The sequence below is a fragment of the Alligator mississippiensis genome, chromosome 3, assembly GCF_030867095.1.
Source record: "Alligator mississippiensis isolate rAllMis1 chromosome 3, rAllMis1, whole genome shotgun sequence".
NCBI lineage: Eukaryota > Metazoa > Chordata > Crocodylia > Alligatoridae > Alligator > Alligator mississippiensis.
The window spans coordinates 7,508,737-7,536,075 of NC_081826.1; the positions used below are offsets into that span (position 1 = coordinate 7,508,737).

Here is a 27,339-nt window from a genome sequence, read left to right on the forward strand (position 1 = left end):
TTGATTCCTAGTATAATTTATTAAATAATTAATGTTGATCAATGTTGTATTTAACTTTATTTTTTCATCATTTTTTACTTTGAAAAGAGAAGTAAATCTGGTTTTTTTCTCCATTTCCAGATAATGGTCAATTTATGCATATGGCAGCTTTTTTTTCAATCACAAGGGACATAGTCTTTCATAGGCTGTGATTAGTTATCTAGGTGGAGGATCAATTGTACTCTTCTTGAATAAGGCTTAGAGGAAGCAATTTGTTTCCTAGGTTGACAAGCATATTTCACCTAGCTTTTACTGACTTCCAATGAGAATTGGCTCCCTAGTTTCCTTGGGTGCTTTTGAGAATGTCTGAAAATGTAGGGAGACTCTTGAATATTGTGTCCAGTTCTTTCTTGGCTATATACTTTGTTATTAGCTTATTTCTAACTGTGACTTAGGCATCAATATTTTCCGTGTTTTCCTGTGTAGAAAATACCTTGTTATATCTTGATTTTCTTTTCTCAAATTCATCTGTCCTGGTGCAGTTTACGTTCAACAGCATGTTAAAAACATTGACCCTTGCTTTCATTATTGATGGAGACTTTCCAAATGGGGCAGATTTCTGAAATGAGCTCTGCCTGTTATGCACTTTATTTGTGGAAAGTGCAAAAAAGCAAAGAAAATGAATGAATTGCATTCCACATCTTTTCTATTCATGTGCATATGGAAAAAGTTGGCAGCATGCCTTTCAGAGAAAAGGATGCTTGCCAAAATGTCAGGCTTTACTTAACTAAACAAAGATTGCCCTTAGGGTGAGGAAGGGGTTAAACATTTGTCTTTGTTTAAGTACTTTTGGAAGTAGCACTGCTCTGTGTAACCCTGGATATGGGCAGCTGTACTCCACAGCATTTAGTGAACTATACAAACAGCAATGCATAAAATCAGGCTTCTGTTAAATGGAAAGAAAAGAGCGTTACCAGCTTTAGCACTGTTGTCAGTCTCTATAAACAGGCTAAGCGAGAAATTAGCACTTTATTTAGCTTGACTCATCTTTCCTTTTTGTAGGCTTTACACCATCTACACCTCATCATGCACTATATTAATGATGACAGGTCATCTAAGGATCATTACTGACTTAATAACTAGTGCATAAGGGGCAGATGAGTGCTCTGTGTGTGTGTTTACAGTATTACACAGCTTTTAGCATTTTTTCCCAACAATTCAAATGCTTTGAGATATAGAATAGTGAATTTGCATAAAGTGCCATAGCCAGACAAGGTTCTTTGGGTAAATCAGATATATTTTATTAGACCTACTAAAATAGTTGGAAAAATTCTTCTTAACAAGCTTTCAGGTACAAATACTCTTCTTGAATTTATCTAACTATTTCAGTTGGTCTAATAAAATATATCAGGTATACCCAAAGAATCTTGTTTGCCTGTGTCCTTAGACCAACACAGCTACAACCTATACAACCTATAAAGTGCCAGTTACCTTATCCTTTAGGTACTAATCCTTGATTCTCTGCTTCTGTGGCATTTGATAACAGAATGCATGCTGCCGTGTCCTATACTTTGGTTGCTCTTTGCCAGAGGTTAGTCTAAACTCTGCAGTTTACCAGAGGTTAAACTGGATTTTTCTTTTTTGCACATCTACCTGAATAACAACTGTTGATATGAGGAATGTTGCTGTCCTGGGAGAGATTAATGTTGACCCGCAAGAACAAGTTCAGTGGAACAGTCAAGGATTTTGAGAGAGAGAGACCCTTTTACTACTCTTGTCCACTAGGGCATAAAAGAGGACTGCTTATGAATGTTTTCCTGTAGTTGATTTCATAGATTTCATAGACATCAGGGCTGGAAGAGACCTCGGAAGATCATTGAGTCCAGCTCCCTGCCCAAAGGGCAGGAAGTCAGCTGGGGTCATAGGATCCCAACAAGATAAGCATCCAGTTTGCTCTTGAAGGTGTTCAATGTAGGCGCTTGAACCACCTCCGGTGGCAGGCTGTTCCAGACCTTGGGGGCTCGGACAGTAAAGAAATTCTTGACGGGAAGACCTTTTTAAAAAAGGGCAGAGTTTGAAAAATTTGACAAGTAATGTCCTTTTTTGGGAGCTGTGTAAGGTGACTGGATGTGGACTGGAAGGACTGGGATTCATTCCCAGGTGAGGGCCATGGGTTTCCACTCATCATTTCCACCATCTTATCCACTGGGTACCAATATCTACCTGGGGTGAAGGCAGCCAGCATGTGCTGCTGTGACCACATCGCCGCCGCCTCATGCCAAGGTTAAAGAAACAGTGAAGTCCTGTCTCCACTGCTTCAATGGGATGCCTTTACCTTTTACATGTCCTTTTTATCTGCAGATTTGTTTCTTATTTCCAGCATTGCATTATGTACAGTGGCTCACTTATGACAAGACATTAAAGGGACTGGTTCATAGTAATCTAAAATCCAAACTGAAATATTTGCCTGAAATTATGGCAATGCAATAATACAAGTGCACACAGTGATTAGTTTGCTTTAATGTATATATTTTATCTTTACTAAACAGGAAGATGTTGTCTAAAACTTTTTGTATAAAGTTTGTTTTGACCCTTTGCAGACATGGAAGGTAAGCATGTGTAACAGTAGGTGTTTTTGTGTCTTTCAGGGCATAATTCAGAAGATAGTAGACAGTCACAAAGTGAAGAACGTGGCCTGTTACGGATTACGGCTCAGCCATCTGCAGTCTGAGGAGGTCCACTGGCTACATCTGGACATGGGTGTGTCCAATGTGAGGGAGAAATTTGAACTAGCCCATCCTCCAGAGGAATGGAAGTAAGATTATAAACCTATACAAAGTGGGGGGATAACAAACCATTTTGATCTATTTGTCCTGAGGGATAGTTAAGCTTTGTATAATTTTTCATCCTACAATGATTATCATCTTCCAGAACTCCTGTAAACAGATCTAGTAGGAAGGGGAAAAGATAGCTGTATAACCCAGCAAAGAGCCCGAAGAAGTGAGAGCGCGTACTAGGATTGCAAGAGAAAGATGCATGAATTAGGAGACTGCCAACTGTAGGGAGCTGATAAATTCGAGTCTTCAGACCGTGGGATGCAGCAGGACTGAGATGAGAGCTCTCGGCCATAAATCAGAGCTGTCCTGGGGACCTGCTAAATATGTAGTGAATCTCAGGGAATCTCATGCTCTTTTTTGGCTTTTAACATTTTAAGGTATTGTATTTCCTGGTGTGGCATAAAAATACCTTCAAAAAGAGAAAAGAAAATTCTAGAAAAATAATTTCTATCCTTTAAAAAGTATTGAAAAGTTTTTGAGTGAGTGGTGGCTGTGTTTTGCAAATTAACTAGACTGATGTAAATTAGTCCAAAAGATTCAAAATCTTAAGATTAGACTAGGTTTGATTGTCAGCAGTTGAGGTTCAGTTGCCAAAAGCAATGATGGTGCATAGCTTAGGAAAAAATACATTTCTCAGTCTCCTAATTGGGTCGCCTCCATAGTGCTAATGGGGCTAATAGGAAATAGAAAAATATTTGTCAGAGAAGTATGCAATTATTATCTGAATATACACACTGAACAGATCTGCTCAGTGTCCTGCTTTCATAGATTCATAGATATTAGGGTCGGAAGGGACCTCAATAGATCATCGAGTCCGACCCCCTGCATAAGCAGGAAAGAGTGCTGGGTCTAGATGACCCCAGCTAGATGCATATCTAACCTCCTCTTGAAAACCCCCAGGGTAGGGGAGAGCACCACCTTCCTTGGGACCCCGTTCCAGACCCTGGCCACTCGAACTGTGAAGAAGTTCTTCCTAATGTCCAGTCTAAATCTGCTCTCTGCTAGCTTGTGACCATTGTTTCTTGTAACCCCCGGGGGCGCCTTGGTGAATAAATCCTCACCAATTCCCTTCTGTGCCCCCGTGATGAGCTTATAGGCAGCCACAAGGTCGCCTCTCAACCTTCTCTTGCGGAGGCTGAAAAGGTCCAGTTTCTCTAGTCTCTCCTCGTAGGGCTTGGTCTGCAGGCCCTTGACCATTCGAGTTGCCCTTCTCTGGACCTTCTCCAGGTTATCCGCATCCTTCTTGAAGTGTGGCGCCCAGAATTGCATGCAGTACTCCAACTGTGGTCTGACCAGCTCCCTATAGAGGGGAAGTATCACCTCCCTGGACCTATTTGTCATGCATCTGCTGATGCACGATAAAGTGCCATTGGCTTTTCTGATGGCTTCGTCACACTGCCGGCTCATGTTCATCTTGGAGTCCACTAGGACTCCAAGATCCCTCTCCACCTCTGTGCCACCCAGCAGGTCATTCCCTATGCTGTAGGTGTGCTGGACATTTTTCCTCCCTAGATGCAGCACTTTGCATTTCTCCTTGTTGAACTGCATCCTGTTGTTTTCTGCCCACTTGTCCAACCTATCCAGGCCTGCCTGCAGCTGTTCCCTGCCCTCCGGCGTGTCCACTTCTCCCCATAGCTTTGTGTCATCTGCAAACTTGGACAGAGTACATTTGACTCCCTCGTCCAAGTCGCTGATGAAGACATTAAAGAGTATCGGTCCAAGGACCGAGCCCTGCGGGACCCCACTGCCCACACCCTTCCAGGTCGAGACCGACCCATCCACCATGACTCTTTGGGTGTGACCCTCTAGCCAATTCGCCACCCACCGGACTGTGTAGTCATCCACATCACAGCCTCTTAACTTGTTCACCAGTATGGGGTGGGATACCGTATCGAAGGCCTTCCTGAAGTCTAAGTATACGACATCCACCCCTCCTCCTGTGTCCAGGTGTTTCGTAACCTGGTCATAGAAAGAGACTAGGTTGGTCAGGCATGATCTGCCCGCCACAAACCCGTGCTGGTTTCCCCTCAGCATAATGCTGGTTTCCCCTCAGCATAAGGGGGAAATTTCATATTGCCAGTTAGTTAATTAAGGGAAATCCCATAGCTGGTGGTATCCAGATTGGGGTAGATGATCAGTGTTCTTCTCTCTCCTTACAATCCTCTAATCCTTTTAATATGATGAGTTGAACGCTAAAACCTACAAATATGTTTTCATGAACTATTCTTGTAAACATGATCTTACGCTTTAATTTCTTGTAAAACAAATTGCTGGTAATTTACTAACAAATGTTAATCATGGCTGGAAAGCTGATATCCTGAGTTTAAAAATCCATTTTGGGGGGGATCTAGTTTATCCCATCTTGCTAAAAGAAAAGGTGAAACAGTTAGTATAAGAAATAGTCCATTTTCTTATACACACATTATATTTCATAGCTTTCTATACATTTCAGTGATGCAGATTTGATTATTTTATTGGCTAAATTATCATAAATAATATTTTGAAGTTATGAGGGGTGGGGGGGTTGGAGGAAAGTATTCTACCCTCTTAATATTACTAGAGCCACGTATGAGACATGAATAATTTATGTTATGGAAATTTGTTACATAGTATAAAAGTGCTGGTTTCATTTACGTTATGGCATACAAGTGATATTCTGTACATTACAGAACAAAGTTAATCAGTTTGAAAAGCAATGTCAGATAATTATTTTGAATTTTGGGTAAAGGGATTGTGTAAAATCCTCATGAAAGTGTCCTGATAAATATAAATTATTCAGTACCTTTCCAGGGTGTCATTTTATGCTTTATCAAATGCATGCAGCCTGACATACCTTTTAAATCCATAGAGATTTGCTTTGAATAGTCAAAACGTTGCTGTCATATTTGTAATACCATAAAACAGAGTATTTAGGATCATATGACACTGCTTGTAAAAATATTTAGATTAGTAGAATAAGAGATGCATCCTGGAATGGTGCTTGAATTAATAACATTCTATAACATAATACTCTAGTAACCGTGTCTTACAAAGGATTTTTTTTATTATTTTAACTTAAATACTATGTAGTCCAAATAGAAAGGAAGCCTGTTCTTTGATGGTTTTTCTAGATCAGTCCAGATGCTTAGGTTATATTTCAGTCATCTAGAAGAGAGAAAAAAAACCCTTGGAAAAAATTCTATTCCCATCTTTGCCGTGTGGCTTTGTCTGTTTCTGTTTTTGTTTCTGTGGTTGTGGCATTGGTCTGTTACCAGCCCTGAGAAGGGAACAGGGCAGGGAAGGGAAACAGTGGGCAGTAATTCCATTTTCACCAGCACTGTAATGGTTCCCATTGGTGTGATTAAGGGATAAAGAATAAGTGGTCAGGTCTACAAGGTCAGCCAGCATCCTGTCAGCCCACATATCCTTTCTATCTTTCTGTGGCACCTAGCTAAATTACAAGAGCACTGGTAGCTCAGTTTTATAAAGCTGCCAATTGCTAAATGACAGTGTGTGCATGGGGGCTGAAGGAGCAGGAAGTAGCTGGTTTTTTTGGAAGTCCTATTCTTTCCCAAGTTGTCTTACTTGCTTTGAGATACCATTGTTGCCTTGGTCTCACTGCTGAAGAAGATTTGAGGTAACTGCAAGATATGAACAGATGTAAAATCTCTGTCATCATCAAACAATATGAGTATAAAGGCCTTTGTACACACCACAAAATTGGCCTTTAAAGCGGCTTAAATGCCCTTTTGCACTGCTTTAATGGCATTGCTGTTTGCATGCTCAGTGGTGTATTCTGCTTTAAAGGACTGGTACAAAGCAAGATAAAACACCTCCGAGGTCTTTTAGTTTGCTACCTAACAAAGTGCAACAGTGCACAGGACACTGGAAGCCGACGTGCTTGGGGCTGGGCAGGTCCCGTTCAGCTCAGGGGCTGTGGGACCTGGCAGTAGCCCATGCAGACAGCTCCACTGAAGGGGGGCGGGGGGGAAGAAAGTTGGCAAGCCTGATGTTTTTTTTGTGTTCCCCCACCCCCAGAGGTTGCCTGCCTGTCTGAGCTGTGCAGAGGCCCAGTGCTTCCCTCCATGGCTGTGGTGCCCCCTGGGACCACCCAGGCCAGGTGCCAGTGGGCGGGTGCCACTTAGGGGGCCCCATGCAGCTCAGGGGCCGCTCAGCCCACTGGCAGCTTGCCCCACCCCCCCAGTCGAAGAGGCAGGTAAGGATCAGGCCCCACCCTTGTGTACACGCCATGGGGGTTTAGTTCAATTTAATTCTCCCTAAATTGAAGCGATTTTTTTTTTTATTTTTTTTAAAAAAAATCACCATTTCCATTTAAGGAGAACTAAACCGAATTATACCCCTGTGGTGTGTACAAGCAGCCTGAGTTGTTCTTCTCTTTGTATTTGATCACATACATTTTTACTTGCGAGTGTGTCGCATCCACAATTTTCTTTGCTTTAGCAATATCTGTAGAGAGAATTCTAGCCCTGTGCTTTCTTGTGTCCCCATCTCAAGGGGAAAAATGGCACTTTGCGCTGCTTGCCTCTCCCTTCTTTTCAACTCCCTGACTAGAGGCAGAACACTCCCTTGGAGCTCTTGGTAGCCCTTGAGATTCAGACAAATCAAAAGATTATACTTTTTGAAAGTTTCTGACTTCAGATGACCACACAAGGTGGTTGTTTTGCTTGCGTCTGTTTTGCCCGTGTGCCCCAGCCACTTCCTCCTCACCCTCCTGGGCACCATGAGCAATTGTAGATTAGCTTACTTGATGCCAGTGAAACAGATGCCAACTCACTGGTCTTAGTCTAAGACTAGAGGTAGATTTTCTAGCAGATACAGACCTTGGAAACCCTGTTCCCCATCCTTAATACAGCACCAAAAGAGAAGTTCCCATTGACCCAAGAAGGGTTTGCATGATGAAGAAAAGACCCCAGAGACCTCTGCCTATGTGGGTAAAAGATATGGATCACAGGAAAAAAAACAGTGCTTTAGCCTTGGCAAGATCACCTGGCCGCAAGACTTCTTGGCCCTACAGAATTTTTGTAAAAGCTTGGAGCGGTCAAAATCAAGATATACTGGCTCTGCTTGGCACTAAGACACACAGATCAGAGTGTGAGAGATGGGGAGAGCACCATGGCATGAGCCATCCAGTGGTCACAATTCATTAATACTCCAACGAATTGAAGAGCTTTTGATATTCCCACGTTCATCAAGTACTAACCCAGGTAGTGGAACAGATGGTTCCATCAGCCCAACACATGGCAGCAATTTTCCTGGTCTTACCAAAATAGCCCATACTCAGTACTGCTTAACTTTGCAGACCTCTCAGCACCTGGCACGACTCTCTAACACCAGACTCTGTACTGATTGCTCCAGTGGTAGCATCCCCAGGTCTATCATCCATCCTTCAGCTTCCCGTCTGCTACATGCAGACTATTTTTTCTTTGGCTCTGGCTGAGTCTTTGTTGTGTTAATGCTGGCTGAGGACGAACTCTTTTGACGTCTATGCACTGTAGTCACCTGTCAGAGAACAGTACCCCACAGATGGGCTGACAGACCCCAGCATTTCAGAACAATGATCTACCCAACAGTGCCAGTGTGGCCAATCTGGCCATGGGGTTTCCAGTATCTCCTGCTCAGAGGGTTCATCAATATCAAGGGACTATTTACCTGGGAACTTTTTTTTTTATTTTTGTTACAAGTGGATGCTACCAGATTCTCCCATCCTTGCCACCTGAGCCACGTTATCCAATTTTTTAAGGGTTTAACGTAGGCTTATCTACAAGCTGGAGAACCTGTTCCAGTATGGGATATCAGCATCAACTTTCTAAAGTCCTTCTTTGAAAACTCTGTATACTACCTTTCTCTCTCTCAGCATGGTGTGTGGCAGCTTTTCTTTTTGTGTGGGATATGATTTTGGAAAGAAAAAGCAAACTGATTGATTGGTTTAGGTGGAGCTTAGAAACCATATTTAGAATGAGTTTTGCATGAAATCTAGGACTGAACAGTTTATGTAATTCCTCCTCCCCATCTACTTGGGGACACAGTTGGTCACTCCAAAGGCCAGAGGCTTATTGCAGAGTGTCAAAAAGTATAGTGCAGACATTGCTTCTCATCATGTTACCATCATGTCGTCGTCATCATATGGACTATTGCAACTTGCTTTACCAAAGCCGAAACAACGCTCTCAGCCTGGTTCCAAAATGTGCAGATATTTGAAATATACGAGGCAACTCTGGAGTAGGTAATTCACGTTTCTCAAATGCTGTGCTCTGGACTTAGCTGCTGCATCCAATGCTAAGTTTGAGAGAACCATACTGTATTTTCTCACATATAACGTGCACTGAGAGTATAATGTTCACTTTAAAAAAAAAAAAAAAAAGGCATGAAGAAAAAAACCCTGAGTAGCAGCAGCTAGAGAGCTAAGTCTTCTCCTGAGGCTGCTGGCATCTCATGTGACATGGGAGGCACATGGACCAACCTTGCATGCTGGGCCCAGGGCCTGGGTTCTGGGTCTAGCCATGGACTGATCCCATGCAGTGGCCCACTCAGGTGTGCAAGGCCATGTCATCTGGCCAGGATTAAAAAGTTTGGCAGTGGGGAAGCAGTGGCCACATTAATTGCTGTTCCTAAAGCTGTGGCAATTAACTGCTCCCCCACTGCCAAATTTCTGGATCCCTGGGAAGCCCTGTGAGCAAGATGCCTTGGGTCTGCTGGTCAAATCCTGCCATTGGGCCTTACTTTGACCACCACTGCTATTACCATATTTCTTGCACCCCAGTTTCCACCACTTGATTTTTAGGAAAAAGGTGCATATTTTATGCAAGAAAATACCATATCCAGTCGATGCTTCTGATACTCCTCTTACCACCATCCGGTGAAGATTGCATGCCAGTCGCCTTCAGTGAGAATCCACATAGCTAGTTGAAAAGGAAAGAGTGGTTACTTTATGATAAATATATATTTTTGAGATGATGATGTCAGTTTGAACATTATGGCTTGCCTTCCATCTGCACTTCCAGAGGCCTTGGTTACTGAAGACAGACACCAAACTGCAAGAGAACTGGAAATGATCATGGCTGAGCTGCTCTGTCCTTTCTGCAGTTGCATGGGAGCAGGAGGAAGGGCCGAAAGGACACTTCTGTTCAAAAGAGACGTGCAGCTCCAGTCTAAGCCATGCTGATTACAGCATCTTGAAGAACCACGTTCTTTTTAGTATTGGCAATAATTCTGCTTTGTTAGAAATTCATTCGAGAAATAACTGATTTAGGGAAAAAAAAAATTTCATAATCAATGTTTTAGAAGTTGGCAACTTGTCCAGAAGGCAAAGAGCAAAAGCCTTTTTATATACTAGTATTTGTATTTAGAGTACCATGATTTATCTTTAATAATGAGGCTTTGTTGTCTGGTAGTTGATGTTACTTGATTCATTTTGAGACTATTGGTGAGAATGAGTGATAAGCACAGTAACAAGCAAATTTGGACTTATGGGGGAGATCACTTGCTTTTCTAAACATAAACTGGGAAAACATCAAGAGTAATCTTCTAGTGTACTCCAGTGATTGATTCACTAGTATTTTGTTTTTTATAGAATAAGAAAATCTAACTGGATACTGGGTAGATCGTTATTTAGATCATGATGGTTTAAATAAAAAAATGTGAAGTTTAAGCAATTGATTTTAATCAGCTTTTCATTTGTACCCCAATTATTTTCCAAAGAAAAGTGCATTCTCATAAGAAATTAAGCTCATGCCCATCACTTTTAACACCTATACCTAACAAAATTGAATGTTATCCTAATCAAATATTACAAAACTTGAGTATCTGGGAGCATATTGGTATAACATTTAGATAGTTATTCAAGGGAAATATTTAGATCTTTTGAAGAATTACAGTTACCAAAGGAACTTCCATCCAGGAAGAGCACACACCAACTGCTGAAACTTCCTTATCCTGATGAAGGGTTTTTAAACTCGAAAGCTTGCTTAATAACTATGCTCCAACTATTTGGGTTGGTCTAATAAAAGATATCAGATTCACCCAAGGAACCTTGTCTGCCTATGTCCTTAGACCAACATGGCTACAACCTACACCCCAGTTACCAAAGGACTCATTCAAATCCTGTTTTTCTGATAGCTGCAATTAAGACATTTTTTCAGTACATCCCCCAAAAAGGTAAAACTCATTAGAAATTTGACATAATTATACAAAATATTAGTTACACCTATGAAACACAAAGGCCTATTGTCTGTGTTATATGAAGCAGTTTTGTTATATAGAGGAGAAAACATTGTTTATGACCAAATGGGCTATAAACATTAAATCAGAAACTAATGAGGAGGAGTTAGGAGACCATGTGGAACAATGGTCCTCACATCCATGTGCACAACCAAAAAAGGAAATTATTTAAAATACATATATTGATAGCACATCACCCCACTTTAAATGTACTTATAGTACAGGAACAGGCAAGTGTTGGAGGGAGCATGGTTATTTGGAAGGATTGTACCTTGTCTACCACATATGGTAGATGACGTGTCCCAGAATCCCACTGTTCTAGAAATAGGTTGGAGACCATGGTAAGGGAAATTACAGGATGTCAGCTATCAGATAATCCCTTAAGACTCTTACTGAACTTTCCTGAAAACTTTATATACGAGTCATAGGGATCTGATCACTCAGCAACTAATTAAGAATTACAGTGGCAAAAGCCTGGAAGAAAAGTGATACCGCTAAAATCACTGATTGGTTTTAAAAAGTTTGGGAATTTTGTCATGGAAAAGTTGTCCTGCAAGTCAGTGTTCTACAAGGGAAAAGGGGAAAAAATACTTATTTAGAAATCTGCTAGAAGTCCTTGGAATTTGTAGAGGGAGAACCTTCTCCTGCCTCCGGACCAGGAATTTTGAGAAACTTTTTTGAGCATTGAAGGAGAGAACAAGTTCCCTGAGCTAATAATTTAAGAGCACATTTGGAAGACATTTGAAATCTAAAAGTGAAGGAAAATGAGTAGAAGATTGTGGGCTTTGTATTATGTAGAGTTCTGAGTAAACGAGGGGCTGAATTAAGTAGGTTACACAGAGATAAAGAAACACAGAAGCTTAACATCAGCTATGAAATGTAAAGGAGCTGTCAGACCGAAAGAAAAAAGAAAACAACACAAGACCCTCCTGTGGATATTTGACTTGGTTTAAAGAAGCAATGCTGATAGAAGATAAATGTATCTGTCTAGGGGGGTGTATATATATTCCAGTATAAAATTTGTCACCTGATTTGTTCAAATTGTTAATAAAGTTTATGAAAAAAAGAGAGAGGTGTTTAGTTGATTGACGTAACGATGAAAACACCTGGACAGAGTCTTTATACTAGATATGGTGCATCTTTTTGTTACCTAGGAGCTATCCTGTCATTATAGTTGTTATTTTTATATATATATATATATATATATATATATAGTCATACACACTGCTGTGTGTGTATGTAATTTAATCCTTATAATTAGTAAGTGCAGGTCTCCTGGGAGTCACCAGTGTGGACTCCACCCCGGGGGTTGCCTGACTTCATTAGTGTTGTTCGGAGGGTGGGTGATACCAGGCACTTCAGGCTCCCTCAGCTTGGATGGTCCATGTGCGCTGTTGGATTTCATCTGTGACACTGTGCCATTAACTACCCCGTTGTGACAAGGAAGAGACTGCAGGCTTTGGTTCTTGGTGACAAATTGCTTGGCCAGGTTAATTGTCTACAAACAAGCCTAGGCACCAGCATCCATAACTACCTGGTCCATTGTGCTAGCTGGGTCATTTGCAGGCGTGGTGCAGGATGAGCATAATCTCTAAGCCCAGTACAAAGTACTAAGGTTCCTAGGTCTCTCTTTTTTTTTTTTTACACCAGTCAAAACAACTTTTATGTTTACAGAAGAGATCAAAAGGGATAAAGCAGTTAACTCATTTAGGGACATAGGCACAAAAGCCCATAGCAGCACTCTTCAACCTCCCTGGACACTGCATTGCTGAACTCAGAGTGGATGTTCTTAAACAACAAGAATTTTAAAACCAATTTCAGCGCAAGATTGTAGGACAGGAAATCACCCACAGCCTGGATTGTGTTAAGTATGGTTTCAGTAGACGCTCTAGATTCATATCCGGTGACTCGTCTGGCTTTTTTAACCCTTGTATCCCTCAGTGAGTTAACTGCTTTGCTTATTCCTTTTGATCTCTTCAACTCACCTTCCTCTCTCTTTTTACATGCTTTGGTTCAGTGGGAATTGTGTGCCGTTCTGTGCCATAGCTAAAAATCTCTTGACTCGCCCAGAAGTGTCACTACTGTATCCTTTGCTTGCTCCTTGAAGCTGTCAGCAGTAGGATACTGGGCTAGATGGACCTTTGCTCTGACCCAGCTCTTGTGTTCCTATGGTCAGCCTGTGCTGCAGATTCTCACTTTCTTGTCTGTCTAGTTATTGGCTCTCTCGCTCTCCCCGCTTTGTTCATGTTCTTCCTGGAGCAGCATTCCTGGAGCCTCAATGGATGTCAATGGCAGGCCTAGTGAAAATTATGCCTGCCCACCACCATTTGTTGCTGCTGCTCATTATGGATTGGCAAGCAGGCAGTCCAGCTTAGGGGATTTGTTTGTGGGAATTCACTGAAGAAAACTTGTTTTAAACTTAGTATAAGACATGTAACTGGAACATTAGTAGGGCTCAATACTAGGTCTGTCAGCTTGCCATCATTTATAGGGTGAAGAGGCGTCTATAAATCTTCCCGTGCCCCCTGCCCAGCCAAATTTCGTTTTCACTTGGGCATGTGAACAGAATCCAGGCACTGCCCATCTCCTGGGCGGAGGGATTCAAGAAGGAAACAGCAAGGACAGAAAGGAACAGAAGAAAGGAGAGGGGAAAAGAAAAGTAGAAAAGACTGAGGAGAAGCTGGGGAGATGGTGGTAGGAGTACAAAGGAAATTGGGAATTGAAGGCTGAAGATGCATCAGATGATAGAAGAGTAAAAAAACCTTTTTTTTATTGGAATTTTGTTTGTCTTCATTTGACCCTGCACTGTAATTTAGTGGTAGTTTTGCTGTTTCTATTAGAAAACAAACTTCCTTCGGGTTTCCAAATTTTGGATGCAGTAGGGACGCTACTATTTGGCCACTATGATACTTGTCCCCTACTCGTGCCATAGATCACCTTAAATTTTTTTGTCGGGAAGTCTGGAAGGTAAGACTAATGCAGAAAAGAATTTGGTGCACAGCCCAAGGTATTCTGATGTGTCACAAATTACAGAACCAACTTGGCAACAGCAGTCCACTTCCAATTGGGAACAATGCTGCTTTCCTGTCTGAGGATGCTTGAACTGTGATTATATGGCATTTTTATATTTCTGTTTATAACTTACTGGGTGTTGTTCAGCTTTCTTAAGATTCCTTAGGTGGGGGGGAGGTTAAACTTAATTTCATGCCAAAGAGTGAGCATATAATAGTTTTGGGGTTTTTTTGAAAGAGGCTTGCCAGATCAAGAAAAAAGAGGCCTTTTTAAATCCCTGTACACTTGTATGAGGATATAGAGGATTTTTCACAGGCACACAATGCACATGTACACATACATGCATGTGTGTGTGCATGCTCGCGCTCTCTCTCCCTCTCCTTCCAGTTTGAGGATTCTTAAACAGGTAATGCCCATTATTTGAAAAATAAATAAAAATCCTTTAACTTTTGTGTGCAACATTTTGGTTCTTTGCAAGTTTTTGGTGGTTTGGGATTCATTTAACATTCAAATAGGTTTGTTTTGTACAGTTAATTTAATAATATCTTTTTTTTTAAGCAGGTGCTTATCTGTAATTTGGAACAAATGCTGTTAAATGCAGCAATATGCTAACCAAGCTCTCAGAAAGAATCTTCATTCATCTCGCTGCAACTAAAGAGTAAAACTTCAGTGTAGGCGCTTGTCACCTTAAATAAAGAATTAAATATTTTTATTTTAAAATGTTTGTAATTAAAAATAGTTTTAGGAGCTGGCCATCCTTGCTAAAATGCTGAGACTTTTGTGTTGTGCATGACTTGCACATTATAGGAGATGCTTACTTAGACTGTACGATCATTAGAGTTGGGATCTTTTTTGAGGAAAGCACGTATACGGTGCTTAGCACCTTGATCCCTGATCGGGGTCTTTAGATACTACTGCAGAACATATAATAGTACCAGCCCAGGTTTCAATCACCTCTAGCATTTGTAAGCAGAAGACCAACTTTGAAGAGATGTAAGCCTTGACATAGCCAGTGAATCAAAAGGAGGAGTTGTTCTCCTGCTTCACTGGTCCTCAAGCTGTAATTGTGTTATGTAGGAATGCCTTGGTGAAATTTAGATTTTGGAGCTATTATATACACCTGGTACGGATGTGGAAATGTATTGCACAGCCCTCCCATAGAGAAATCTCATCAACCATTTTGGAATATACCAGGGATGGGTGTTGCAGTACGTGATTGGAAAGAGACTGAGGCTATGTCTCTTCCACACGGTGCAGCTGTGTGATGGGATACAGCATTTAAAACTGTCATTAGGAAAAACACCTGTGCACTCACTGTTACCAGCTGCAGCATACATGTATTCACTAAGGAACACAAGGATTGTTACTGGTCTCTTGTCTTACCTGCTGCCACTTCCCAAGGCACATGAACCAGCACCTGGCTTGGCTGTAGTATGTGCCCACATTAGTGAGTTCTGATGCTTCAGTCTTGATGATGACAACCTCTCAGAGGAGTTTTGGAGCTGCATGCCTTTAGGAAAACGAAATCAGTTTCAGATCCTGCTACTCACCTATCCAGGCTTTTTTGCTGACAGAGAGAGGCTTGACAGGTCCCCTCTGAATCTCCATAGTGAAATCAGGGTATAGTAGAATCCAGCTACTTTGCAGGGTTAGGTCCCTTTGCTCCTGAGTAGATAAGGATTTTCAAACTAACCAGGGGTATATATACCTGCAGTGAGCATCTGTGTGGGATAATCTCTTTTCTGTCGTTTTTATTTCAAGGACTGCCGCTGTTCCCATTAGCTGCATGGGACCGTTGATGAGTTCCAGTTGATCAGAGGAGCCTTGCCTTTCAAAAGCAGGGTTGTCAAAAATCTGACCCGCAGAACCCCATCATCTAGCTCCCAGTGCTGCCCCTGGGACCAGAGTTTGTCCACATGTTGTACAAAGTGCATACCTGACCAACCACATGCACAGGGCCCAGGATGTGTGCCCCACATGGCACCCACTCTAGCCAGCCCAGGTCCCATGCTGCAAGTAGCACCTGCTCTGGCCCATCCGGGACCCACACTTCATGGGATGCCCCCTAGCCACTCCAGGATGGATGCTTCCTGGGTCCTAGATTGGCTAAAGTGGGTGCTGTGGATGGCACACATCCTGGACCACATCCTGGGATGAGTGGTATGGGTCCTGGCTCGGGTGAGGTGGGTCTGTGGGCCCAGTCTGGCCCAGGGGCCAGCCTTGAACCACTCATCCAGACCATGGAGCCACATGAGTTTGACACCCTTGATTTAACGTAAAAGCTGCATCCAGCAACTAAGCAGCTTGTCCTTAATTTAACAATTCACGTCTACACGAGAAGCTGACTGTGCAGTCATTACATTACTGCAGTTGTTTAGTACTTGTGTACTTGTGCATGCAAGTACTAAATGACTGCACAGAACCAGTTACCGTTCAGTAGCATTGCTGAACGCCTTTTAGGTGACGCTGATTGCACAGTAGCTCGTTACAGCCGCACAGTAGCGTTGTGTCATGCTTTGTACTCTAGTGCGCAGTTGTAACGAGCTAGTGTGCAGTCAACATCTCGTGTAGATGCAGCCACTGTGAATTGAGCTGTCAACCACCTGGATGTGAATGATCCAAATTCTGCTGGAGCAATTATACCTAGTACCAGACAGATTTTCCCCCCATCCCAAGCTTCTGAGTGACTGGGTTGCCAAAATTAAGGGTTTTTCTTTTAATTTGACAAACTTAAAGTTTAATTGTAATTGTTTTATTTTTAAGAGCATCTGAACATTACATAAAAGGCTTACTTTTATGTTGAAATGACTGCGTATTCTTGCGTTTTTCAGTGAAATCCTGTCTCCCTCATTTTCAGATATGAACTGCGGATCCGTTATTTACCCAAAGGATTTTTGAATCAGTTCACTGAGGACAAGCCAACACTAAATTTTTTCTATCAGCAGGTAAATGTATTTTCCTGTTGTTTATTTTGTCATTTTCAGTTTGTGAACGTTTGTTTTAATGAAAGGAGTAAGTGGCAGCAGCAGCAGAAATGCACAAAACAGTGTAGTGCACATGGTAATGGAAAAGAGTGATATTTTTCTTCCTACAAAGTGATGAGTAATGTTTTGTCAATGGGATGTTTTGGCAAATATTTTCACAACTTGGAAGAAATGTGTAGTTGGCTCTTTCATTCCTGTTTCTCATTTTATTGAATGATTGGTTTCCTTTATTCTTGGAAGCGTAACTAAGTGACTTGTATTTACATCTGTGTAATTATTCTGCAGCCCAAATGCATCAGGGTATTTTCAAGTGTCCTCCTAGAATTCACTTCTTGCTATTTAGCAGTGATCTTGAAAAAGATGCATGAAGAAATAGCCATTACAGCAGTCATTAATCCCTCAAGCTGTATTTTCAGATCTGAGGTCTTGTCTGTGTACTTATCTGAGGCCAATTTTCATGTGTGGATGTTAGAAGTGAAGCACTAAAAATCTCTGTTTCAATGTCTGAATTTCCAAGTAGGTGATGAAAATGGATATTTAGGCACCAAGCTTTATCCAATTAAGTTTGAAATGAGAATTTCTTGTCTACTGTACTAAGAATAGTTGTGTCCTTTTGCAGGAGTTACTGGGTGGAAGTTGATCTGTGGTTTGCAGGAGTTGGATTAGTGTTGCCAGTGTTCATTTTTTAGATGAAAAATTTATGAACTTATGAAAACTTAAGCCGTAAAAAATATCACTGTTCCTACCATGTTATGTAGATTTATTATGATGCCTGTTTGATTGATGTGTCTTTAGGTGTGGACAGCTATAATATTTGAAGCACTCTAGTTCAAATAGCAACACATACATACCCTTTGAAGCCCTTTAAAAATGACCCTGAAGGAAAAAAGGTACCATTAGAAGTACTTGAAAACAAAGCACTTCACCATACACACGCCCATACTACCAAGCATGATATGGGCCCCCTGTGTTCTCCAGCAACTGAAGTGCTTTGCTCTCCATGCCCCACAGGAACCTCCTTCTGCAACCAGATGAGTCTCTTCCCCCCCATGGGAGCTGGGACACCCTGCATACCCCATGTGCCCCCACTGGAACCAGGAGAGCAGAGCTCCCCTCCTCCCCCCCTTACAGGAACTGAGATGCCCTCTGCTATTCCCTGTGGGACACCAGCAGACTGGAGGCTTCAGCAAAACCAGAGTTCTGCAGCCCCCAGCCCCTGTGAACCTCCCTGCTCTCCCTGTTCTGCCAGGGGGCACAGGGCTTCCATTTTCTTCCAGTACAGGTGAGGTGGGGTAAAAGGCTGGCAGTGGGGGCCACCACTCTAGGAGAGTGATGTTCGGCTCTGCTTCCCACTCTAACCCAACTTTAGGGGTGGAGTTGCAGCCCCTGGGAGACTGAGGGTCTCAGAGTTACATTAACAGCCTTCTCCACGCCTTCCTAGATATTAGGACGATATTAAGTTAGATATGAGGAAGAATTTTCTCACTAGGAGGGTAGTAAAACTGGAACAGGTTACTGAGAGAGGTGGTGCAGTCTCCATCCTTGGAGGTATTTAAGTCCTGGGTAGACAAAGCCTTGGCTGGGATGCTGTTTGGTCTTGCTTTGAGCAAGGGGTTGGACTCCTCAGGTCCCTTCCAACCCTCCTTTTCTATGATCCCTGCCTGCCTCTCCATGGTGGGAGGAGTGGTGCAGGTTGTCACACCCGCAGGCTGGAGAACGTGCTGCTGTTTGCAGCTGTGTCAATTTTAAAATGCTCCAGCTGTGGGGTGCAGAAGGGGGCTATATATTTGTCCATGACTGAAATGATCTATTTTTAAGTGCTTCAGATTGCAGCTGCCTTTTAAATGCTTCAAATGTTACATCCGTCTCCAGCTTTTGAGATTCATCTGTTGAAAAGGGCTTAACAGGTAATACCTCTTATGCCAGTAGTGTCTCAGTCATATATTACTCCGTAGTTTTGTATTGTAGGTGTACCAAACTACAAGTATGCTTCATTCCTTTATTTGTTTCAATGGCTGCAACCAATAAAACGTACTGCTCAGTGCTGATAATTGTTTGAAAAGTGACCTGTCAGGAGGAAAAATAGACGTCTGCCTTATTTTCATCTTTATGATTCGTGAAACAAGCCTTCAAATATTGGATGAGGGGGAAAGGCAGATTTGCTTTTGCATGCTAGGAATTTTGTGCTTGTCAACACTGAAAGACTCTCTAGTGACTAATAATGTGATACCAGGGTTAAGAAACTGAAAGCTAAATGATTGAAAAGAAACTGAAGTGTTTAAAAATATAGTTTTGTTGGGGGAAAGAGGTCAGTGCATTCATAATAATAATAATTTGTTTAAAGTAACTCCAATGATGAATTAATGAGTTGAATGTTTCTTCAACACAACACTTCCAAACTTCCCGTTAAGGCATGAGAACGCATAACCCTGTGAGACCCTCTTCCTAAAAAGATCTCCACTGCAAGAAGGAAGAATCAAATTTGGGCTGGGTTTTGTTTCTTTTAAGCAAAGTTCATATAAAAAGATGTGTCCTTTGTTCATCAAAATAAAGCAAAAAATCTCTGACGCTTGGTCTTTTAAAATAAAACAATCCTTTGCAAATTATCCTCCACCATTCTTAAGCTTAGATTTGGTTTCTGTTGAGTTGCCGATTTGTATTTTCTTGGAATTCTTACTAGTCATTTTCCAGGATGGTTTAAAAAAACAATATTATGTATAAACAGAATTGTTCTAATTTGTTGTAATAATACAGTCATTGTTAGCTATAACATAGGAAACCTTTATGAAGAGCTCAGATGGACCTCACGCTTGGTCTTAGACTGTATTAGTGCTGCTCTGACCCCAGAAATTAAACTTTTGCTATAGGATACCTTTTACACTGCAAGGACAGCTGTACTCATGGACTATTGTCCATCTGTTTCTCTGCCAGGAGCATCCTGATTTTTAGTGAAGCATTCAGGGATCATAAAGTTTGTGGCATACCTCCCAAAAGTTAGAAAGAAACTGTGAAATAAATGTAGACCAAGTTAATCTTCCACCCTAATTACTATTATAAAGCTAGGGAAATTTTATATTATAAACCAAAAACATCAGTTTCCGCTGTTCAGATTTTGTGCAAGAAAATTTGGCATATCTAATAAGGAAAAATGTGAATTCCTTCTGCTCCCCCACCCACATTTTTATCTCTGATTTGAATTTGGAATTAATATATTAACTCCAATTAAATACAACTGCACATTAAGGATGGCAAGCTATTTATTCTCCTGGCACAGTTATGATGTTTAAGTAAATGAACTGTAATTTTTAAATGCACTTTAACAAAATAAATGTTGTTTTGGGTTGTGAACTTGAATTCCAAATGCAGCTCAAGTATGCTGCTCCTTAGGGTGAATCTGCTCCTCCGGGCTTTGGCTCGCTCTCCCTGTGCCTCTTCCCAGCATTAGGGTGGCTGTGTTTGGGCAGCTTGGATTTGAATTTGTTGTCTAGGATTCATGGTGGCACTGTATAAAACCCAGTTGTCATTTGGTTTTAGTTTTTTATGGAAGATGCCCTGCCCTTAGCATGTTTTTAAACTTTCTCCTTATTCCACATACGCAAACAAGTGTCTCAGATGCCCAAGCCACCTTTTTTTCCATGTGACAACCAAGTTTCTATCTGGAATAACAAATGAACTCAAGTCAGCAGGCTGCTTAGGAGTTGGTGGTTCTCATGAGCTTAATCCTCTCCCTTCCTCTGAGGGAGGACACGTATAAGGTTAACGGGAGCCACCTGCTCTCATGGCCGGGTCCTGAGAAGATCACAGCTCTCCTGTCCCGCAGTGAGAATCAAGGGGGAGCAGCAGCTGTTTCTTTTTAATCCCTTCTGGAGCCCTGTTTTCCCCACACCTGCAATGGAAAGTTGCTTTGGTCGGTGAAACTGGAAGGTTCTGCAGGCCCCAGACAGTTTATAACATGTACCTGGAAGATTTAAAACCCTGCACATTAGCCATATTTGCAGCTCTTTTTGGTTTGCTAAGTCAGGGAAACGCTGAAGTGATTTGGTACATCCCGACCTCCAGATATTAGTACATGTAGGCAGGCAGATGCCTTTATCTGAAAACTCAGAGGTTCAGCGGGTGCTGTGCTGGATATAGGCAGGAACACTGAACTACATGTAAATCACATGTCACTACATGCATGTCTGGAGCTGCCCATGTGTAAATCCTATGTTGGATATGAAAGAGCAGTTCTGCTGGACAAGTGTGCTTTGCAGGTACCTTAGGGTATGGACAAACATACTTTTTAGTCGCTTTAAAAGGGTAGAGAAGCCTTTGCTTTGGAGTGCACAACAGCTGATGATCTAACTGTTGTCTCGGCTTGATCCTGAAAAATAGAAGTAAGCTACCGTATTTACTTGAATATACAAAGGAGGCATTTTTGCCCCCATTCACCATGGGAGGGAGCCTCGCTTTGTATTCAAATACTGGCCCGGGGCAGGTAGCTGCTGTGGCTCCAGCTCTGGATCGAGCAGCTAGCTGCCTGCCTGCTGAGCACCAGTGCTGGAGCTGCTGCCACCACTGCTGCCTGCAGTCACCAGCCATGGAGTCAGCGGTAGCTGTGGTGAGTTAGGGAGACAGCCAGTGGCGTGAGGCAGGAATCAGGCAACAGGGCAGTCTGGGCTGTGACTGGAGCTGCTGCAGCCACTACTGCATGGCAAGGGCCAGGGTCAGGGTCAGGTCCAGAGCTATTGTAGGTATAAGGTAAGTGGCAGCAGGGTGGGGGCAAGAAGAGAGCAAGGGGCCAGGGTCAGGCTCTTGCCCCTCTCCCCCGACATTTGTTTCCCCTGCCACCACTTCCTGCTGCAGCAGTGGAAGGACACAAATAATTAGATTCCATGCATGGAAAATTATACTAAATGTATCATTTTGCCAGGGATATAATTTAATTATTGGAGGGAGGGGTCATCTTAAATTTGACATTGTCTTGGATTTGGGTAAATACACTTAAGTCTTTCCAACCTTGACCCTGAATGAAAAAGTGTTAAGTTGGAGTAATTTTTTTGTATTTCTGTAGAATCATGCAGCAATATATAACCTATTCTTCAATATCAGTGTCCTTTGATATTGGTACAACTGTTATGTCTGTCTGTACCCTTCAGTATATTGAATGTGGAGTCATATTACACCATCGTCGTAGAATCACTCTTCTGTAACAGTTCTGCAAATGCTAGCTTGCCTCACTGTCATGATGCAGTGCTTGTCTGATGCATCATTATCAGAAGTAGAGGACCAGATTCTGCCCACAGCTAAAACCCTTTGTTTCCAAGATGTTATGAGGCCTTATTATTATCATCATGACATTATCTAAATGTTAGACTTTCATCATAAGAAGGCTACAGTGCATGAGATAAAATAGTGTGGAATAAGGCAACAAGTGGAGTGAAATGCTACAAGGGGTTTGTGTAATTAGACTTTGATTTGCATGAATCTAACTTGATAACTGTGGATGGAGCCATCAAACTGCTAATGCCCTTGCAAAATGCCTGGGGAGATTTAACCAACAAAAGGATCCAAAGGGTTAAGTGCACTAAACGTATGAAAATTAATATTGAAAATTATCTAATTTGGTATTATATGGCATATTTAATTATTCTGCTTCTTAGTAAAATCAGCTGCATATTGGAATCGGAGCCCCAAAACCATATGCCACAAGCTTTGTGCTACCAGCATTTTATGTCACTTATTAGAAACTCACTTTATAGAATCAGCCAGTTATTGGAATCAAAATCTTAACCCATAATTTATGCATACAAGCTTTTTTCTACTGGCTTTTAGAATTAAATCTGCTTCAGCTTACAGTGCCGGTGGGTATGCACTACACAGCTAGGTTGCAGGATGATTGTAAACTTATTGTAATAGATTAGAAAAATACAATGAAGTACCAAAAATGTACCCAGTTTCTTGATGGGTCTCTGCACAGACTTTTTATTTGTCTCACGTTTTGTCCAATGCTTATTAGAATCACTGGTTATTAGAATCAATAGTAATGTGCCTGGTGTGATTCTGATAAGTGGCAGACATTGCACTGCAAGTGGAAGTCAGGATTATTTGAGGCTTGATTATAGGTTGACCATAAAATCATAGAGTAGAGACGGAAGGAACTTCAGAAATCATCTAGGCCAATCCCTGCTTTTAAAGGATCATCCCTGACTAAAGCATCCCAGTTAAGTGCTTGTCTAACCATCTCATAAAAGCTTCCAAGGACGGAGATTCCTGGGTAACCTGTTCCAATGCTTAACCTCTCTCAGTGAAAATCTCTTCCTTGTATATAAGTAGAGCATTTTTGTTATTTTATGGACCTTGTGAAGAGGGAAAGTTTGACATCTTTGGAACAGCATGGTCATTTTCTCTTGGGCTTTGCTAATTCTGTCTTCAGAGCAGGGTCTTGGTACTGTATAGCAAATAAAACAGAGCCACATGTTGTATTTTGAACAGGGAGGATTAAATAAATACGTGGTAGATAGCTGTTCATTTAGTAAACTTTCTATTCTGAATGAGGCAGACATCAGTGGAAAAAATAATTTTGGCATTTCCTGCCTTTTGAGGGGCTTGAAATTTCAGCTGTCATAATGGCCTTTCATGTTGTTTTTGCATGTGGTTTGCTAGGTTTTTAAAAGAGCATCTGAAAAAATAGAAATTTCATCCTGTGGCCTCATGTACTCCCACGGGCCTTCACCTAGGTTAAAAACATTGGGTGCACCACCCAGGCCTTTTGCACTTGAGCTAACAGAGTAACTGTCTTCAGCAGGGATTGTCGTGTTCTGGGGAGACCAGCTATAAAAAGAATGCGACACACTTTTCTGGTGGGCTTCACAAATTTGTGGCCTGCAGAGGAACGGCGAGACGCGGGAATCTTGGGCTCCGCTCCAAGTTGTAATGGGCGTAGATTCATCTGCCTCTTCCCCTCAAGCATGGCCTCATTCAGCCCTACTTCTTCTGACCTCTCCCTTTCCAGTTTCTTCTAGTCCCAGTCTCTTCAAGACTCTTCTTTCCCAACCATTTCCAATCTTCCCATTTCCCATGCCTTCCCGACTCTGCTTGCCTAGCCAGTATCAGCGTTTCCCCAGCCCTGCCTCCAGTCCCACCTCCTCTCTTGCATTCCATATCCCCAGTGGCACTTAGTGCCAGTTGCTCCTTGTCCAGTGCATGTTGGTTTTCCTCCACCCCTCCCTCGTTCTTCTGGCTCCTTCTCTTAGTCTTTTAATTAGCTAAAACCATAACTGGGCTGTGCTGCATCCCACTTAGCAGTAAGCTAGAACATGCTCAGTGGGGACAGGTTCTTTGGAGAATTCAGCTATTACAAATCTACGTCTCTGCTAAGCACATGATTTTTATGGTGATTTGTAACTCAGCCAGATACGGGCAAACTTTCATGGCACGAAAGAGCCAACCCTTGCCAACCGTCCATGTTCAGACGTGTCAGGGTGATAGAGTTTTTCACAGAACAGGTTGCCAGATGTTTTATTGTGGCCAAAAATAGCATGTTTCCATTCAAAAAAACTAGAAAACCTCCTCAATCAGACACCATCCCCTTCCCAGTGTTGCGAACAGGCACGTGATTAAAATTTGATAAAATAGGGCCTTATGATGGAGAGGTGTCCGGCAGCCTTAGCAGTAGGTGTCACTCTCAGGCTGCCTTTATTTTGTAAAATTTCCCAAGTCATCATGGCAGCAAACTGAGCAGAGGGTTACATTTGATGCGACATAGCAAATCATAACTGTTTATGCTGCAATGGCTAGAGGCCGTTTTATTGAATTCACATATAAAAAGGCCCTCCTTTCATGCTCTATTAATAAAAAGAAGCTCTTGGTGAAATGTGGCGGTTTAAAAAAAAAGGAGGATATACTGTTCTCAGGTAGCTTAGGGTCAGTGCCTGTGTTTCCAAATGTAGAGTCAGCTCTGAAAAGAATACAGAAAAACTTTTGAATCATATTTTTTCTAATGTAACTGAGAGGAATGAACATGGTATTGGGAGGTGGGAACCACAATCTTCCCCCACAGCCGTAATCTTTGCCCCTGGAGAAAATACGGGGCTTGGGGAAAGGGTGAGTTCTGTGCTGGCCATGTTGAATTTAGGGTCATGCCTGGCTTATCTAATCGGACATGAGAGCGGCTTGGTTAAGGGGCGATGTAGATTTGGGAGTTATCAGTGTAAAGAGTATCATTAAATCCATGCAGACAGAAAAAGAAAAATATCAACTGTGGACATTTTAGATGTCCATTTGTAATTTATCTCATTACTTATCAGTTATGTACACTTAAGGGTACCCTGACGATACAATATGCCATATTTTCCTTCTAAATGCTCCTAATCTACTGCATTTCCTTAGAGGCTAAATTAGCATTTCAGGAGCGTTAACTTCACAAAATGTCCTTTTTTTGCTTTTAAATATTTCCTTTTGAGGCATCTAACACTATAATGAGACATTCTAAAATAATATTCAATACAGTAGCCTGATTTGGTGTTGAGATTTAGTAGTGGTACTTAATGTGACAAATATATGCTTTGATATTTTTTCCAAAAAAAGAGTACTTGGAAACATAGTTTTGGATTAATAAGAAGCTTCTGGCAGCTGCAGATGTACTTTGTAATGTCTGAACAGCTAACACAATAATGTCTCTGAGGAACAAATGTAGTTTTAAAGTGCTTAAAATACTTCTGTTTCTGAAATGAAAATCAGTATCTTACATCCTATAATAGGGAAATTTCTTATCCAAAGTAAAATACCATATTTAATACTTGCAGTATTTATTGCTTTCAAGAACATTACAGAGCAAGGAGTTTGTAGCTGTGATAGTTCAGAAATTGTGAGAGAGGCAAGAATGTTACAAAAGTTACAAATAATTTAACAGCTTCATCTTTGAACCTTAGTTGCAGAAGCTGGAGCATATTTAAAAGTAGAAATGCTGGCAGAAAGCTGGTAGAATAGGGCTTCTTAGATGAGATGTTAGCTTAATGAAGGATAGACGTCAGGAGCCCTGAACCAAATGACATTGTTGTTTGATGACAGTAAAAACTCAAAAGAAAATCAAGGACATCTGAAAAAGAACTCGTGGCCTGCATTGATCCCCATTAAAAAAGTGTGCATAAAGGGCTAATGGTTAACACATAAAGTATGCCCTAAAGGGAAGAAGTAATAAATATGAGGATAGCAGCTGCTTAAAAACTAAAAAGGTAAATCAAGCTAAACATTACCTGTCTGCTGGTAACAGCTTGTAAGGACAATTATCAGTTAAATATCATTTTGTGGATGTTAAAGTTTCTGGAGCCTGAAAATTAATCTTTATATTTGAAAATTAATATTACAGTAGCAGTTGGGCATTTAAAAAATGTCCTCACGTCATCCTTCCATCATAAGCTTTGATTTATGTAGTAATAATTTTATACCTCTTGAATGTGCTGTATAAAATGCTTCTGCTTTTTGATAACACACCCTTTTTTTGCAATATGCTAGTGGTCAAATGTGTGTCTGTCTGCTATTTCCTAGTACGTAGTCATACTCAGTCCTGCAGTAAAGGTGTGCTTTGATTTTAAAATTGTGCCTATCCACTCTAGTTCTGAAAGCGGCTTAATGAGCTTTTTCTGGTCGGGAATGATAAAGATGACAGTAGCAGAATGCTAATTCCAACTGATAGGAGACTGCATCAGCTCCTACAGTGTCCCATTCTTTAGGTTTGTAGAAGACCTAGGCATGACATCTGTGGAAACCATAACTGTGTGTTTGCTCATTCACGTATGTATATAGACTATACCTTTCATGTTGCACATCTTCATCCAGATAAGAGATGTTCTTATGTTACTCTAATTAATAGGTTAAATGCATAAAACATTGGACAAGAAATTGAGAGCATCTGAGTCACGGTGCTAATTTAGACTAGAAAAGTGAACTTCCACAAGGAGAGGAGAGACGGCATAAAATAAGCCGTTTGCTGAGCATGCCCAGTAGGTTGGGTACTTTATGGTTCCCTAGTGTATAGTCCTACTTTATCAAAGACTCGAGTAGCAGAAGTGCGTATTACACTGACATCTGGAGAGCTGCCCACCCTGACAGAAGGGATAAGTTTTAGCCATTCTGCCCCCAAACAATACCTTTTCAAGAGTTGATTTTTTCCTAATCTCTAATGCCCTTATTATTAACACAGGGGATTGCAAAATTGGTGAGGGATGTCAAAGATCAACTCCAGTTGATATAGCAACTCTGACCTCAGAAGAGGGGGAGGAGGAGCTGAGGGCAGATGGCAGATGAATGTTATCCTAATGCAGAATCTG

The 27,339-nt window shown here is 41.5% G+C and overlaps 1 protein-coding gene across 6 annotated transcripts in view; it reads left to right on the forward strand.

Moving 5' to 3' along the window:
* Positions 1-27,339, forward strand: part of PTK2 (protein tyrosine kinase 2) — a 336,960-nt gene that overhangs the window by 155,567 nt on the left and 154,054 nt on the right. For all 6 annotated transcript variants that reach the window (XM_059723705.1, XM_059723704.1, XM_059723702.1 and 3 more), the window contains 2 exons: positions 2,628-2,794; positions 16,903-16,990. In XM_059723705.1, coding sequence (XP_059579688.1) covers positions 2,628-2,794; positions 16,903-16,990 — 255 coding nt within the window. The remainder of the gene's footprint in view (positions 1-2,627; positions 2,795-16,902; positions 16,991-27,339) is intronic.